The sequence below is a fragment of the Acanthamoeba castellanii genome (genome assembly GCF_000313135.1).
Source record: "Acanthamoeba castellanii str. Neff unplaced genomic scaffold scf7180000084703, whole genome shotgun sequence".
Taxonomy (NCBI): Eukaryota; Discosea; order Longamoebia; family Acanthamoebidae; genus Acanthamoeba; species Acanthamoeba castellanii.
Genome location: NW_004457477.1, coordinates 35505 through 51867, shown reverse-complemented (window position 1 = coordinate 51867; position 16363 = coordinate 35505). Strand labels below are relative to the sequence as shown.

The following is a 16363-nucleotide window of genomic DNA, read 5'->3' as shown; positions in this document are numbered from 1 at the left end:
CTGATGGCTGGGATGATGAACAGCGTGAGGGTGAGGAAGGCTTGGATGTCGTGGTGCCTCTTCACCCAACTCAGACACCCACAGGTACCATGGGTAAAGCCGCCCCTTCTTCGCAAGCATTGATCAGAGTTACTGGACACACATCCCAGTGTTCAAGGCCGTTCGCCGAATATTGTCTTCAAGGGGCGCCGCTGGCGTGCATACCTTGACTCGGAGGCATCGATGCTGGTGATGTTGTGCCACCGGCAGGCCGTCGTGATCAGCACCTCGTGCGACACGTGCCTCCATTTGCTGTTGTTGGCCACCAACCCCCGAATGTTGATTGCGCGAAAGCAATGGTTAGCGTGCACGCTAAGAGGAGGTACGAAAGGAATTCTAGAATGTGGCCAGAGGCGCCGGGGGGGGGACGGCAGACGTTCCCGAGCAGCAGTGGGACACCTTCAAGCAGGTCGTGGTGCGCACCCTCATCGAGGCCTCGGTGGCGGCCATCGGCGTGCCGCTGCCGCGCGAGCTGCTGGTGATGATCCTGGACAAGGCCAGGTGGGGCTGCACCAAGGCCGAGGCAGCAGGCCCCAGCAGGAAAAAAGGAGATAGCCGACCGTGGGGCTCGAACCCACGACCACAAGATTAAGAGTCTTGCGCTCTACCGACTGAGCTAGGACGGCTTCGCGTCGTACAAAAAACGGCAGTTACCCATGGGTAACTCAGGGCTCCTTTCCAAGCAGGGCGCGGTCGGTGTCACACGTGTCCCAGGCTGGCGGGATACTCGGACGCGCCGGGCAGCCACCGAAGCAGCCCTCCTCGAACTGAACTTGGCACGGCGCTCGGCCCGACAGCACCAAACACTTGAGCACTGGGCAGTTCTCCACTAGCAGCGACAGCGCTCCCGGCTTCTGTCTCTCGGGCCTCGGCGTCCAATAGCACTGCTCCGAGCTCACCTGCGCGTGGCGAAGCAGCGGTAGGTTGCGGATCACAACGCGCGCGGGCCACCGGCTGACGGTGAGGACCAGCGAGCGCAGCCATCGTAGGCCGTCGAAGGCGATGTATGTCTCCCAGCTGCCCAGCGGCGCGTCCAGGTGGAGAACTTGAAGGCCACTCAGTGCTAAGATGAGCCTGGCGTCCACCTCGGCCGCGGGAGTGGCGAAGCGCAACTCGCGCAGCTCGAGGCTTTGCATGCTGGCGGCGGGGTCGGCCAGCCGCCTGAGGCCAACGCCGGCCAGGCCCTGGCACGACTCGATCGTGAGCGATGCTAGGCGGGTGCACCGGCTCAGCGCCTTGTCAAGCGACCACGGCCCGCTATCTGTCGCGCGGCCTCGGAAGCCTCTGACCGACAGCGACTGCAGGTTGCACACACCTCGCACTCCTTGCAGCGGCGGCGGCTTGTCGACGGCGGTGGCTGTGGGCGGCTGGTACTCGGGCTGGTACAGGCCTTCGGGCTCGGCCTCGGTGCGCGACTCGAGCCGGAGAGTGGTGAGCAGTGGGCAGGCGTCGAGCAGCTGGAGGACGGCGCTGGCCGCCCAGGCCCCCGAGGACCACAGGGCATCGACTCCCAGGGTCAGGCACTCGAGCCGGGGCGAGCCCGTGCACAGGCCGGCCACGGCCCGCTCGACGCCGAGCTCTGCGCCGACTAGATGGCAGGTGCGCAGGGCGGGGCAGTCCAGCGAGTAGAGGGGCGCTTCGCCCATCTCGGTCTGGTCGAGTGAGAGCTCCTCGAGCATCGGGTGGTGCAGACGCACCACTTCATCAGCGTCGCCGGCCTGTTCGAAGCTGCGGTACGGGTCGCGCCGCACGAAGAAGCCCGTGAGAGTCAGGCGACGGAGCGAGCGCCACCTGCACAGGGCCGAAGCCATGCGGTCACGCGCATCGCACCACCCCGAGCGCGCGCTTTCGCTGACACACACGTTGAGCTCGAGCGACTCGAGGCGATTCAGGTGCGAGGCGAGCGCCTCGATCAAGTCCACCGACAGCCGGCACTGATTGAGGGTCAGTTCGGTGAGCCCACAAAGCCCACGGGTGCAGTTGGTCACCGATGCCTGGTCGTCGCAGCTGGTATACTCCAGCTGGAGCGCCTCGAGGTGGTCCAGGCCGTGGAGGCCCGCGCAGAGCTCACCGAACGAGTACCACACAGGCGTGCTGCTGACCTGCTCCAGTCGCCGCAGCCGCGGGAAGCACGCAAGTAGCTGGGCGCCGCACGACCCCGAGAACGGACCACACACGACCACGTTCTCGATCTGCAGCTCATTGGTCGGTGAATACATGGCGGCGGTGGGGCGACTGATGAGTCGTTCGACGCCGGGCATCGACAGCCGAGGTACGGACTCGAGCTTGGGGCAGCCAGCCAGGATGGCTCCCAACTGGGCCGGGCTGGGCAGCGAGTCCCAGTAGCAGGCCGAGACGGTGGTGAAGCGCTGCAGGAGCCCGGAGTCGAACAGCCGAGCCAGCTCGGCGAACGAGACCGTGTCGGAGTGAATGCTGGTCAGGCTGGGCAGACGCGCGATGGCGTCGGCAGTCCACGGGCGCAGGTTGCTCGACGAGACGCTGAGGCTCTGTGAGCGGTGGTAGGGACGGACCGTTGGGCGCTGGTCAACACTGGGGTGGTCGCCTTGTAGGTACAGCGTACCTGGAGTTGTGGGCAGGCCGCGGCCACGACGTCGTAGACATGTTGCTTGATACTGCCACTCATCCCCACCGTCAAGCGCCTATCGCACACGCGCACGACACACACGGCACGATTCGCACCATCGCACAACACAAGCACGCCGCCGCACACGCCGTGTGAGAGCTGATTGAGTGCAAACGTTTGGTCAAGAGGGAGAAGACCAGACCTGAGACCCGGGAATGCGCACAGGTGCTCCAGGCTCTGCGTGTCGATGTAGGAGCACATGTGGAGATTGAGCGTGTGGAGCGTGGCGGCGGCTGGGCTCTTCCCCAGCTTCACCAGGAACTCCTCGTCCACCCTGGGCGCTCGGGCGAGTGAGCATTTGTTTCGCCGAATATTGTCTTCAAGGGGCGCCGCTGGCGTGCATACCTTGACTCGGAGGCATCGATGCTGGTGATGTTGTGCCACCGGCAGGCCGTCGTGATCAGCACCTCGTGCGACACGTGCCTCCATTTGCTGTCGTTGGCCACCACCGAATACGTCGAAAGCACGTTTTGTTGGCATCCTCTTTCATCTTCCGTTTGTCAGGAGGAAGTGTGGTGGCAAGAGGCGAGGCATACGTGAGGTCGAGGTGGTGGGCCTGGTCGGCAGGAAAGTGCGCCGATAGGGCGGCCAAGAACCTGAATGTGCGGTTGTCGACGAGCTGCCACCGGGCCATGGCTCTCGCCACGCGCACGCTTCCATCACCGCCCACCGCTCTGCCCACCTCTCCCCTGTGAGGCGCGTCGTGTCGTGGTTTTTCTTCAGCCAAACACACAACTCCGGCGGAGGCGCCGGGGGGGGACAAACGCAGCGGCAGTGGTCGGCATGAAGCTGGCCAAGGCCACGACGCAGGCATCGAACAGGGACTCGCCAAGGGCGGCCAGCCCGCCAACCGAGCGCACCGCTCCGCCGGAGGCGCTCTTCCCCTCCATCGTCATTAAAAAAAGAAGCAAAAAACTGTATTTAAGCGAAACTGGCCAATGCGCACAGATTTTTCTTTTCTGGTGTTTCCCCACACAGCATCTTGGAGCCTCATTGCTGTGGAACACCTGGAGCATCTCGTCCAGGCATGCCCCATCTACACACTCTCCAGGTACACAAACATCTCTCAAGCATTTCACCTGGCAAAAGGGCAATAGATCACCATGGCATGGTGAAGCTGATGGCATGTGTCTTGTCCAGGTGGTGGGAGACAGGCAGCTGATGACCTATGTGGAACAGTGCTTGGCACACCACACCATAACTCACCCAAGCTGCATATCTTCTAGGTGGAAACAAAAGTTGGGGAATACCAATGTCAAAGCAGTACACACAGCTAACAACACTGGACCACTGTTGTAGTGGTCCCCTTGTTGTCCTTGTTGGTGATGATGAGGTGAATGACAGGTTGGTGAGGTGTGGCAGAGCCTGGAGGGAGGCTGTCCAAATTATGGTCACTGTGCACTTGTTGAGGCACAGACACTTGAGTGTGGTCAGGGTGCTTGTCTGTTGGTTGCTCATACTGCTTCCACCCCAGCCAGGTTGTTGGTCATGGAGCTGGGGTCTTAATCATGAGATAGAGCAAGGGCTCACAGTTGGGCATCTGCCCAGGCGAACCTAACTTCAAGGTGGGACACTCAAGCAAGACAAACTCCTTGGCCGCCATCCATGGTTGAACGAGCTGATAGGACAGGGAGCTGCTGGAGGCGGCCCCTGGCATGCAGGTTGGCGAGTGCCCTCCACACAGTGCACCCGTCAATATGCACTTGCACAGATTGGGGAACACCTCTGGCACTGTTTGGCAACTCCTCTTCTCTTTCCTCCAGGTTGGGGGGTCAACCAAGTGCTGCCACGGTCCTCAAAGGGGTGGCACTTAAGAGTCGCGTTAAACTTACTACCATTGTGATCACAGGCACAGAGGGTTAGGTTAGTGCAAGTGTGCGCACCCCTCGCTTTGAACCCTAAAAAGAGACACGTACGTACCTCGATTTGTGGGCACACTTTGGCCAGCTGATCCAACGCTTCTGTGTCCTTGTCTTGAGGCTAGGCCGAGGAATGCAGCTTGAGGGATCTGAATGAGAGAGAGGCCAGCGTGAGTTAGAGGCCGGCTTGGTGACTTGGCTCATCACTCACATGTGAGGTGCTTGTTTGACACACCTGAGCGCCGGGAACACGGCCAGAAGCTTCACGGAGCTCTTCCGCGATTTGCCATAGCAGCGCAAGCTGGGTGAGCGTGGCTGCCGCAGGACGACCCAAGCGCTCCAGGAATGCGTTGATCACGTGTGCAGGCTTGCCGTCGCAGCTCGTGCCCTCGAGAATGGTGGCACTGTACAGGTTGGTCCACCGAGAGGCCGCCAACAGGACAACCTCCGACGACAAGTGGATCCACTCTGTCTCGCCACGCCCGCTGATCAGCACATCAAGTCGAAGGAACGAGACTGCGGTGGCTCCAAGATCGTGCACTCGGGTGCGGCAGCCAGAGCGCCCACATCTGGCCTTGGAGGCTTTGTCATTCTGGCTCTGTAGTTGGAGTGAGACGAGTGGGTGCTGGCGATATCAATTGGTGATCAGTTCTGGAGTGGGAGCAACGTGTTGGCTGTCCGACGTTGTTGGAGAAAGATCCTACAATGGGATCCAATAGGCGAAAGAAAACAACTCCGGCCCTACGTGGCGGAGGCTTCCTGTACGGGAAGGTGGTCACTGGAGAGGACTCGCCGTAACCGGAAGCGGTGCTGGAGCTGGACCTTGTCGCCGCCGGCCTGTCTTCGGCCGAAGATCGCACTGCCGCGGGACTGGCGGACCGAGGCCTCCGCCGCCCGCGCCGCTGTTGGGAGTGGCGTTGGTGGTGGCTGCGCTTCGCTCTTCCGGCGGAAGGAGGGCATTCGGAAGGAGCCCTTCTTCACCTTCTTACTCAGCCCCTTTTCGTCTCCATCCTTGGTCGGCGTCTTCCTCGCCGCAGAAGACCCCTTTTCTCGCGTCCCTTTGGTGGATTCGAGCTCCTCGTCGCTGCCGGTGGGCTTGCCCGACGTCACGAGCGTCTGATGCCCCAGCAGCAGGGACTTGCCCACGGGCGTGGTGCTAGTGCAGGTCACGTGGCTGGCGTGACTGGCGCTGGTGGATTGCGCGTCGTCGACGAGGTCGATCTCGCCGGAGGAGAGGTCGCTCGTGCTGCGCCGGTTCTCGTAGAACTGCTCCCTGCGCCGCTTGAAGCTGCTGGCCACGACGCTCTGGCCCTGCTCCATGCGCTGTTCGGCCGCCTGGATCTCCTCGGCCCACTCCCGCTGCTCCCTCCGCTCGTCCTCGCTCTCCTCCTCCTCGGCGGACGACTCCCCGAACATGAAGTACAGCTTGGCCCGGGTGCTCTCCCTCTCCCCAGATTCGTCGTTGTCGCCTTCGCTTTCATTCTTTCCCTGCTTCTTCTTCGTCTTCTCGTCAGTTTTCTCATTCCTCCTGTCCCCTGTGAATGTGGCTAGCACAGGCTGCTCGTCGCTTCCGTTCTTAGCAGGCTTCGGGGCCGATCGGCCGCGGGGTGTGCGACCCTGCCGCAGGGCGAGATTGCGCTCGTCCCATCGCTTGCTCCACAGCATGAAGGCCTCCCGCTCGGCTCTCTTTCGCTCCTCCTGTTGCAACAAAAACGACGCAATCGTTCGGGATCATCAGCGTCGATCCCAATTGGGTTGCAGGTGGTAAGGACCTAACAACGGTACCTGCTTACGCCGCCACTCCTGCTCGCGCTGGCTTTCCTCGCGCTCCCACCGTCTCCGGTTGCGCTCCTCGTTCTCGTCCTTCATCCACGCCGGGTCCCAGTACCTGCCATTCAAAAATAGAAATATATATTTATTTAATCAATAACGTTAAATAATGTGGATATCGATTTGGGCAGGAGTCGGAGTACTGGTCATGGTGGCTGTTGTCGTCGCTGGAGGAGTCGGACGAGTCTCCGAGAAAGAGTTCCTCGAAGGAGCGGCCCGACGAAAGAAAGATGGTCCACGCCTTCTTGTCCACGTTGCCACCCTTGCCCTTCTGGCGCCAGAGTTCCTTGACCTTGGCGATACCAGCCCTGCGCTTCTCGGTCATCGGCGACCCCATCCCGCCCCCCTCCATCTTTTCTCGTCGCTTTCGTTCTTTCCTTCGTGCGGCCAAGTGTGAAGAACGAACACGTGGAAGCCAAAATTGTGCCGCAGCAAACAGATTGCCGCCCGGAGCAAGACCGAACGAGGGAGAGGAGAAAACGTAAAAAGGAACGTGAGCTCGAGCAGAGGCAAGCGACGTCGCTTACGCAGCTGAGACCTTCTTGTAGAGCCCGCGGAAGAAGGAGAAGTCCATGTAGAGGCCCGAGAACCGCCGACCGGAGATGGCACCGGGAATAGCGGTGTAGGCCCAGTCCTGTGTGCGGGTAGCCGCCAGGGCTGATCAGCCCAGTTCGTCGCGCGGTGCAAGAAAGCATTCTCGCGAGCAAGAGCGTAGGTTTTATGGATCGAGCGCGTACCTGAGCGAGATCGGTGATGAAGCGGTACGACGGACAGAAGCTCTGCTCGCGTCCCTGCTCGCGGAAGAGCGAGCCCTGAGGTGGTGTAAACATGAGTATCGAAAACAGTATGCGTGCAGGATAAGGGAAGATGGACTAAGTCAGGCTCTTCACCTGGTTGACGGTCGAGCCGGAGCCCGCAAGGGGAACGGGGCCGACGTCCAGGCCGAGGGCGACCGAGCCGGGCAGCTTGCCGTCGAAGAAGATGTTCTTCATCATCATGGCGTGATCCGATCCATAGGTCCGTTCCCGCGTCACGTTGCGCGGCACCAGGTACTCGTCGACCACGCGCTCCAGAAGCTGGGACCTGCGCGCTTGCGCCGCTGCGTCCTTGCCCTCGCGGCCCGGCTTGCCGGTGGTGGCGTCCTCGTGATCGGCCAGGAACTCGTTCCACAGGTAGCGGATGTAGGCGTTGTCCTCGGTGAAGTCGAAAAAGGCGTTCTTGATGCCCTCGCGCTCGAAGATGTCCCACAGGAGGACGCGGTCGAAGTACCACTGGAACACGAGCATGACGCCCGACTCGCGGGTCATGTGCATCCACACGTCCTTGGCGAACACGTTCTCGCCGAAGAGCTTGTCCAGCAGGGCCTCACGGAATTGGGTGAACACGGTCGCCCCGACGCTGTCCGTCGAGAAGCGGCCGTCCCACTCGAGCAGCGTCCTGCAGCTCGTGCAGTTGGGCTTCGCCTTGAGGATGGGCGCGAGCAGCTCCATGTAGTACTCGCCCTGCTTGGAGTAGACGTCGAGCTGGAATCGCTTCATGTCTTCTTCGTCCCAAGTCGGCTTGCCGTTGTCGGGAGTCTCAAGGTGGTCTTTGCCCTTGTTCTCGATCAACTCGTTGATCCTCGACACGCGATAAAAGCCCATGTGGTAGTTGATCGCCTTGGGCGCACCAGGTGCCGGGTTCTGCAGGTCGTCATTGGCCGTGGCCAGATACCCCTGTTTGCAGATGAAGATACAACGCACGCCAAGTATTATGTGGATCACGGTGAGTCGGTGGCCCTGATCACGCAGTGCGTAGTCCTAAGTCGGATGAGTACCTTGGCAGGATTGATGACCTGGAGCAGCTGATTGGTGTCAACCGAGCCGTTCCATCTGAATAAATTGGGGGGTTGTTGTGACAGTGGTCAGGTGAGCACCAAGCGTTCAGTAGATGTACCAACGCGATGAGGCTGGGGAGCGCACCTGTGCGAGGCCTTCCATCCAAGAAGCGGAAGAGCCGAGTTGACAGAAGGATCCCGTGCAGGCAAGCGGCCGCTTTGCTGGTAGCCGATATTGCCTGTGGCGACACAAGGAGTGAACGAAAATGATTAGAGAAGAGGGTAACTCTTGGAGTGTGTTTCCCCTCCCCCATACCTTGTCTGTCCGCGTTCAGCCAGTTAGCTGAGAGCGGCACGTTACGAGCGATGTCGTGGAACTCAGCAACGGTCTTGATGTCCGACGGCGGAGGGTATAGGACGGAGGTGTCGCTCGCCTCGAACTCACGCCAAGCCCACTTCCTGCATTGAGCGCCAGTGGCAGTGATAAGTACGATAACACTATGCCCAACGAAGAGCTTGCGGAGGCACCTGGTCAAGTGCAGTCCATCGGGCAGCGGACCCGTGTACGACTTCCTCTCGATAACGCCGTTGTCGTTTTCGTAGAAGACAAGCTCGACATCGGCGCCCTCCTTTTGCTTGAGGATTTCCTTCCTCACCTGGAATTCGTGCCACTCTTGGCGCACCACCTGCCCCACAGGCAATTGGTTTGAGTGAGTGGGCAATCAAAACCGGCTTTGATTGAGAAGCCTGAAGACCCTACCTTATTGCCCTGCTCATCGGTGGTTTCCACCTCGCGCAGGTACTTGCCGTTCTGGACCCTCTCGAAGAAGAAATCGATCTGGTCCATGAAGCCGTAGGTCACTCCGAAGGTCACGTCGTTATTTCGCCCAAAGAAGATGCCTGGCGTAGATAGGTAGATAGGAGGAAAAGAAAAAGCAACGGCAGTTAGGAGATGCTGGTAATTACTCTTGATCTCGACGACGTACCTGGCATGCCGGGAACTGACACACCCATCAGGTATCGCTTCGCTACACCGGGGCGACGATCGGTTAGGAACACACGCTTACACAAGACCCCGATCTAAGAGCGCGGCCATACCCGGAGTCTCGTAGTGGAACACAAACTCATACCAAATCGCAGGAAGGCGAGCGATATCCAGATGCGGGTCGTAGCACTGAACGCATCAATACGGGCTTCAGTCAGCCATCCGTGCAATACGAAACGAAAATTTAAGTGGTGATGACAACAACGAACGAACCTGCAGGGGAGAACCAGACTTGGTGAGCTGGGGACCAATGACCCAGTTGTTGCTCGCCTTGAACGCCGGAATGTATGGCGCGAACTTGACTTCCACTGCGTGAGTAGCGATTAATGAATCAGTCGTGCTAATCGCCATCGTCATCGTCATCTTGCATCGCAGCAGTAAGGCGGCCTACCTGGAATGGTCGGGATCTGTAGGTCGGCTTCCTTGATGCAGTCCACAACTTCGGTCTCCACGTTCTTGAGCTGAGTCGGGAAGATGGCGCGCAGAGCGTCCATCGACACTCCACTCTTAATGGACTGCATCATGAGCTTCTCAACTTCTCCCTGCGCTCACAGTTACCCAAGCAAGACGGAGTGTTGAGTGTTGACTGTGACGTGCGACGCTGCTGCTGCTCTCACCTGCGTTTCGGCAAGCCCGACGTAAGCCATCAACTTCGCCGTGATGAGCGAGTGCTCGGGCGACCAGGGCTCGGGCCTGCGAGCACGTTGACAGAAAAGTCGCTTAGTGTTGAAACCGTGCTGCGCCTCACTCTTCTGGAACTTTGAGCGTGTTTGACCTACCTGTGCTGTATCATGAGGAACTCTATCGGCTGCTCCCAAAAGTTGCTGTGTTCATCGAGGTAGAAATTCACCTGCACACGCGCACACGGCGCAGAGTGCGCGAGGTGAGCTCGTTCTACCATTGCGGAGGCACTGTGTGAGCAGACAAGCGTACGCCACGACAGTAGGCATCGAGGAACGCCTTTGCGTCGGCAGCCAACTTCGGCACCGCCTCGCGTGCGTCCTGCACAAAACTGCAACCAAGTCGGGTGATGAGACAGACAGCGCTTGGGTGTGTACGCGAGCAGCAGCAGCAGCAGCAGCAGCAGCAGCAGAACGCCAACGTACTTGAGGGACCTGAAGTAGGTGTCCACGGCAATTAACCCGACGTCGCTCTTGAGTGCCTCGCTCAGCCGACCCTGACCGGCCAGGCGCTGCAGCTCCATCTGCACCAGCCTGTCCTTGGCGTGCACGTAACCTGCAGCGCCGTTGCGACAAGCCACTTAGGTGCTTCCTCGCTACGCGTAGCAGATTGGGAAAAAGAAAATCCATCCTGGCTCTCATCTCCATCCAGTAACTCTGAGCATAATAAGCGGCCTCTTTATGTGACGTACCCAAGGCGCGGGCGTAATCAAGGTGGTCCTTGCCATAGATTTCGAATATGCCGCCATTTGCAGGGTTGCGCTTGAGACGAATTGATGAGCTGTCGAGCTCGAGCGTGTGCTCCCACGCCGAGTCCTCTAACACGTGCGTCCGGAAGTAGTAGACGCCCACCCCAATCCCCAACGCCACCAGCAAGGCCAGCAGCGCTCCGCCCTTCATCTGAGATCTGTCTGGCAAACGTTGCTGATAAAAATTGCATTTTTTTATTATTAATCATCGCCGCGTGCTTTGCATTCCAGACCATTTCCTGTGGACTTTTCTCTGCTGCTCTGTCGGAGCTGCCGAGTGAAGCCGCACTGTTCTCAATTACTTCCGGAGCGGACCAGTGATCTCATTGAAATTGAATTTCAGAGCCTCTTCTACGCTCTACAAGTAAGATGGTGAGCTTTTCGTGTAACAACTGGTAATCGCCTCTTCCGTTGCGAATCTCGTTTTTTAGCCGGTTCGCGATTTAGCCTCATTCATTTCGTTTTCACTCCTTGAATGCGCAGCGGCGATGTGCTCAAGAAGAACCAAGTGAACAACCACATGTGGAGGTATGGATTGCTTTTATTTATTTCTTTTTCACCAGATTTTCATCAATTCTAAAGATAAGTGACGGCCGATGTGGGCCATGGCTTCCATCTTGCACCTGCAGGTGTGGTGGCACCGTGTCGTGCCTGGACTGTTTGACCACCTTCAGCGGGAACGGCTACAGCGCACATAACACCTGCATTTCGGAGGAGCAGAAGTACCAGGGCGCCCTCTACCGCGGACCCAAGAAGGCACGCCTTACAGGCCTCCTGTGTCTTCTCCTTTTCTCTTTTTTTTTGTCAACCTTCTTCCTCTCCTAAGCTTGTGCCCTCGACCAGCATCACTGCCGCTTCGTTCTTCATCTTCTTCGTTCTTTGTTCTTTTCGCCTTCGACTTACTGAGCTGTGCGTTGCGTGCCGTGTGTGCCGTCTGTGTTATGTGCGTGGGACAATCGTACAGGGAAGGGGACAGCAGAACCAGCAACGGAACCAGCAGCAGAACGGCGGCGCCCAGCAGCAGCCGGCTGCCACGCAGCAGAATATAACACAGGAAGCGCCGCAAGAGGAGAAGAAGGACGAGAGCAAGGCCAAGGAAGCGGAGGAGGAGTCACAGAAGAAGAGGAAGCGCAACGAAGAGAAGGAGGAGAAGAAGAAAGAAAGGAAGAAGGAGAGCAAGAAGAGGAAGATCGAAGAGGAGAAGGAGAGCGACGACGAGAAAAAGAAGAGCAAGAAGGAAAAGAAGGAGGAGGAGAAGAAGGAAACGGAAGAGGCGCTCATCAAGAAGTTCCTTGAACAGCTGCCGTGGGAGGAGACCATCAAGGAGGTGCTCAAGAAGGACGACAAGAAGAAGATGAAGAAGAAGAAGCTCCGAAAAAAGGTGGTCAGCACCCTCCTCACGCACAAGATCCAGGAGCAGCTCGAAGCCCACTTCACCGCCCAGGCCAAGGAGGGCACCTTCAAGCACTTCATCAAGTCCTGATGTGGTGGCCACGACGCATTTCTTTTCTCTTTCTGCAACTCAAACGTTTTGTCCTTGTTTGGTAGGTGTCTGAAACAGATGAGAAAGAAGACGGGAAACGCGCATTTCCTTGTTTCTTGTTTTTATTTTTATTATTATTTATTCGCTTTTCTTGTGGTGTTGATCCACCACCCAGCAGTCAGGTTCTTGTGGCGTGGGGCCTTCCTGGGAAGGCGCGTTCGCCTCTATTGAAGTCCGCCATTCTTCAATAGCAAAGCCCGCAAAACGAATCAGCCTTTGCTGAGGCCTCAGCTAATCCCTCGAAGGGAGAGGAGATTGTTGTCGGCAGCTTGCGGAGGATATGAAGTTCGGGAAGCTGCTTTCGCAGCGCATGGTGCCCGAATGGAGCGACCGCTACATCCGCTACAAGATGATGAAGGGCCAGCTCAAGAGCATCTCCGCCGCTCGCGAGAGCTACCTCCACGCCTTCGAGAAGCTCAAAGGTCCCGACCCTTCCGGTATCGCCATTTTTTTAAATATTTTTATAATTATTAACTCTTTGCTGGCGCTGCTTCTTGCCCTGCCACAACTCTTTTCCACCTCTTGTCCTTCTTGCTCTTCTTCTTCTTCTGCTTGTCGCCGTGTTCGGTCCTAAATTTGTGGTTTTATGTCCGGACATGATGCATCATTAGAGTGACGAGTTACACGCACCACTCTTGGGCTGGTGGGGCTGAAGGCTGACTGGCTACAACACCACACCCACGCACACAACAGACATTGCGGGCGAAGCATTCCAGGAGATGCCGCTCACGGTGGAAAACATGAAGGAGGACCGAGAGCTGTACGACCTACTCGAGGAGGACCTCGAGACCGTGGAGCGGTTCTACCTCGATCAGCTCGTGGCTGCCCACAAGAGATTCTATCAGCTGCTTCAGCACTGCATCAAGATGGTTCCCACCTCACCTCCTCGAACCGCACTGTTTGATGGGAGGTTGTGAATCTGCTGTTGGCTGACGTTTGACCGGTGTGACGGATTGGCAGGAACTGCTCGAAGAATACACACCGCAGGCGTATCCGCTGCTGCACGACCACAAGTTCGAGCGAATGGGGGACATCAACCCGACGGTGTTCGGCGATGCCACTGAGGAGGACGCCACCGTCGTGGCCGAAGAGGAGGAGCAGAGCCAGGACAACATCGACAAGTCCAGCAGGCGCAGCAGCACCGGCAGCACGGGCAAGTCCAAGAAGCGTGGGCTCGCCCAGTCGCAGCAGCAGCAGCAAAACATGTACCGATCAGGTCAGATGAGCCGCAAGAGCTCGAAGCAGCAGCGGCAGTTCGGCGCGGGCGTCATACCTACACGAAGCGTCAGCTTTGCTCGGTCGGGTGTCGACCCGGACTCGGATGGCATGGTCGAGATCGAGCTGTCGGAGCTCTCCGACGGCAGAAAGCGGAGCTCTGTGAGCAGCCGGGGCAGCGTCGAGGAGGAGGTCGAGCAGGACATCAACGATGTCCACGTCGTCGCCGAGGACGAGTGGGCCGACGACAAGCTGGAGGACGACATAGACTTTGAGAGCGATAACGCCGGCGGAGGCCAGATCGAGGGCCAGGCCACGTCACCGCTAGGGACTCGGCTCATACAGATGGAGCGCAAGCGAAGCGCCGCCGCCGCCGCCGCCGCAGAGGCCAGCACCTCGCGCAAGCCCAGCACCACCACGACCAGCAGTGCGGCAGGCTGCGAGACGAAGCAGCGCGCATTCCGAACAACGCCGCTCTCGCCGGTGGAGAAGACCAGGGAGCACCGACGCGATTTGCGGCGGCTGCGGCGAGAGCGCATCCTCTACGGTGTCCGGGTGCTGCGGCGGCTGCGGCTGAAGAAGATGATCACCAGGACCAAGGCGACGGCCTACGACTTCCAGGACGACCCTGCAGCGCAGGGCGAGGGCGCAGCTGCCTGCGAGGGCAGCGACACAGCGCCGGCGGAGACCGAAGACGTCATCACGGTCCGGATGAGCCTCGATGACCGTACGTACGCGTACTCTATTTGTATAACCACAATGTCTGGTATTTCGGGCGGTTCATGGGGAGTTAACGAGACTCTTGTCAACCTACAGCGCACGGTGACGAGCCCTCCACGCCACGAACGCACCAGAGGCAGCGGTGGTTCCTTCCCAGGTTCTTCACTTATCCGCCATCCCATGCATCGTTACCAGTTTTCTAAGCGGTGTTCACCGATGTGTTGATGAGCAGAGCCAAAACTCTCCGCGAGTTTGCCGATAAGGACACGTCCCCGCAGCGCGGCAAGAACGAAATCGTGGTCTTCCCAAACAATAACGTACCCCACTTCTTCAAATTAATGCTCCTTCTGTTATGGCGGGAGAGCGTGACTGCAGTCTCTTTCGCAGCTTGCCAATCACTCACGCCCCTCCCGCTTCTTGCTGCGCTACAAAGATGGTGTTCACGAAATCCACGATAAGACACCACCGCAAGTCGCTGGTCGAAGCCTTTAAGGAGTTCTATCGGGGCCTCTGTTTGCTAGAAAATTTTTGCAAGGTACTGCATGCGCACCCAAACGCTCAGAGACTTTCCTTGCAAGTCCAAATCACATGGTGCCGGCACTGACCTGATAACACCCACACGACGCGACGTCCAGTTGAACCTGTCTGGATTTGACAAGGTCATGAAAAAGCACGACAAGGTATCTAACCTATCCAGCTTCGTATATAGCATTATGAGGGCTCTTTTATTCTAAACTGTCTTTCCCGCGCAGCTGACCGGCACTACGACCCGACTCCTGTATATAAAGAGGATCAAGGCCCAGCACAGATTCGCCGGTAGGGTCTTCTTCTTCTTCTTCTTCTTCTTCTTTCGTTCATTACACATCATTTCCCTCCAACTATTGATGCTGAGTTGCATGGCTGATGTCTGCCTGATCTCATGGCCACCAAGATATGCGACATCTGTTGATCATAAAGGCCGAGACGGAGCGGGTGTTCAGTGAGTGCTTCACCGAGGGGAGCCGGCAGAAAGCGATGAAGAAGCTGCGAATCCCCTTCTGGCAGAAGAAGAAGCTTGGATGGTCCACCTTCCGACTTGGTACCGGGCCGTATTATTATTATTATTATTATCATTTTTCATTATTGTTTATCGCGTGTTCTCACTCGGTTTGCGCCTATGTGCGTTGGGACTGCCAGGTTTGTCGGCTGGGTTGTCAACAGTCCTGCTGTTGATGATAACGATGATATTCATCTACTTGGGGGCCAAGGACAACAGCGGGCTGGATCACAAGCGAGCCGACGACGTGTTCATCATGTTCCGTGGCATGTGGCTGCTCATCATCCTCAACTGGTGCTGGGGCATCGACATGTACACGTGGACCAAGTATCGCGTCAGCTACGCGCTCATCTTCCTCTTCGACATGCGGTCCCACATTTCATGGCAGCAGGTTCAGCGCCTCTCTCCAGTGCCTCACATTTCTGGGTTCTGGGGCCTTTCCAGTACACTAACCGCAGCCCATCTGCAGGTGATGGAATCGGCCGCCGTGTTCACAGTCGCGTGGCTGCTGTTCGTGGTGTGTTATCTGCTCTCGGCCATCAGTCCGGTGCCGCTGGAGTGGATGGATGATATCCCCTACCAGGTGTTCCCCGGCTGTCTTGGTCTACTCGTACGTTAAATGTGTCGTGTGATGCGTGCGGTGGCCTCTACCGCGTATACTCACCTCAGAACCAACGCGCATGCCCATGCAGGTGGTCCTGGTGATGCTCGTTCAGCAGTCTACGTGCAAGTATTGGCTGATACGCCGGTACAGCTGACTCATGTTATTGATTGTCGGGCTTGAAAGGCTGACTGACCTGGTGCGCCTCGCGCCCGAAATCATCAGAGTGTACAAGATCATAGTGTCGCCGGTGGTCGGGGTCGACAATTTTGTAGACATCTATCTCGCCTCGCAGTTGACCTCGCTGGTCATCTTTCTCCAGGTACGTGCCGCTTTTACATGTCCAAGCCGAGGGCGTTCGATTGATCGACTTCTCCTTGATCCTTGCAGGATGTGCAATTTTCGGTCTGCTTCTTTGTGAGTGACGCATGGACCGGCGACGATATTTGCATGCGGTCCCGCCCTTACGCCATGCCTCTCATCGGTTTGCTATACCCCGCTCCAGCACGTGGTAGCGAAATACCACTTCTTTTACTCTATAGTCTATTTACCACTTCTCTCTTCTCTCTTCTCTCTTCTCTCTTCT

At 57.9% G+C, this 16363-nt stretch overlaps 7 protein-coding genes across 7 annotated transcripts in view; 3 read left to right on the top strand and 4 right to left on the bottom strand.

The window, feature by feature from the left end:
- Positions 1-123, top strand: part of ACA1_137470 (uncharacterized protein) — a gene marked incomplete at both ends in the record, with an annotated part of 1880 nt that extends 1757 nt beyond the window's left edge. Inside the window, one exon of the mRNA XM_004340366.1 lies at positions 85-123. Coding sequence (XP_004340414.1) covers positions 85-123 — 39 coding nt within the window. The remainder of the gene's footprint in view (positions 1-84) is intronic.
- A 581-nt stretch (positions 124-704) lies between these two features.
- Positions 705-3317, bottom strand: ACA1_137460 (uncharacterized protein; the record flags this gene model as incomplete). Its single annotated transcript, XM_004340365.1, has 7 exons — positions 705-1830; positions 1900-2180; positions 2217-2546; positions 2621-2699; positions 2847-2957; positions 3029-3115; positions 3151-3317. The coding sequence occupies 7 exons, from the start codon at positions 3315-3317 to the stop codon at positions 705-707; spliced, it is 2181 nt and encodes a 726-aa protein (XP_004340413.1).
- Positions 3318-4581: 1264 nt separating this feature from the next.
- On the bottom strand, positions 4582-5862 carry ACA1_137450 (uncharacterized protein; the record flags this gene model as incomplete). The annotated part of the gene is made up of 3 exons (XM_004340364.1): positions 4582-4656; positions 4778-5140; positions 5308-5862. 3 exons carry the CDS (start codon positions 5860-5862, stop codon positions 4582-4584), a joined length of 993 nt encoding a protein of 330 aa, XP_004340412.1.
- Positions 5863-6061: 199 nt separating this feature from the next.
- ACA1_137440 (uncharacterized protein) lies at positions 6062-6724 on the bottom strand (the record flags this gene model as incomplete). Its single annotated transcript, XM_004340363.1, has 4 exons — positions 6062-6070; positions 6097-6240; positions 6328-6430; positions 6516-6724. 4 exons carry the CDS (start codon positions 6722-6724, stop codon positions 6062-6064), a joined length of 465 nt encoding a protein of 154 aa, XP_004340411.1.
- A 171-nt stretch (positions 6725-6895) lies between these two features.
- ACA1_137430 (penicillin acylase) lies at positions 6896-10813 on the bottom strand (the record flags this gene model as incomplete). The annotated part of the gene is made up of 16 exons (XM_004340362.1): positions 6896-7006; positions 7110-7184; positions 7263-8087; positions 8189-8243; positions 8334-8427; positions 8505-8647; positions 8717-8874; positions 8949-9088; positions 9175-9216; positions 9287-9362; positions 9447-9541; positions 9625-9737; positions 10034-10083; positions 10167-10245; positions 10292-10469; positions 10606-10813. The coding sequence occupies 16 exons, from the start codon at positions 10811-10813 to the stop codon at positions 6896-6898; spliced, it is 2442 nt and encodes an 813-aa protein (XP_004340410.1).
- Positions 10814-11031: 218 nt separating this feature from the next.
- ACA1_137420 (LYAR-type C2HC zinc finger protein) lies at positions 11032-12145 on the top strand (the record flags this gene model as incomplete). Its single annotated transcript, XM_004340361.1, has 4 exons — positions 11032-11057; positions 11146-11190; positions 11292-11438; positions 11632-12145. The coding sequence occupies 4 exons, from the start codon at positions 11032-11034 to the stop codon at positions 12143-12145; spliced, it is 732 nt and encodes a 243-aa protein (XP_004340409.1).
- Positions 12146-12485: 340 nt separating this feature from the next.
- ACA1_137310 (SPX domain containing protein) overlaps positions 12486-16363 on the top strand; it is a gene marked incomplete at both ends in the record, with an annotated part of 5088 nt that continues 1210 nt past the window's right edge. The window contains 13 exons of the mRNA XM_004340360.1: positions 12486-12642; positions 12899-13074; positions 13166-14151; positions 14373-14457; positions 14574-14675; positions 14776-14820; positions 14893-14956; positions 15072-15218; positions 15341-15567; positions 15646-15786; positions 15869-15924; positions 15964-16099; positions 16168-16261. Coding sequence (XP_004340408.1) covers positions 12486-12642; positions 12899-13074; positions 13166-14151; positions 14373-14457; positions 14574-14675; positions 14776-14820; positions 14893-14956; positions 15072-15218; positions 15341-15567; positions 15646-15786; positions 15869-15924; positions 15964-16099; positions 16168-16261 — 2416 coding nt within the window. The remainder of the gene's footprint in view (positions 12643-12898; positions 13075-13165; positions 14152-14372; positions 14458-14573; positions 14676-14775; positions 14821-14892; positions 14957-15071; positions 15219-15340; positions 15568-15645; positions 15787-15868; positions 15925-15963; positions 16100-16167; positions 16262-16363) is intronic.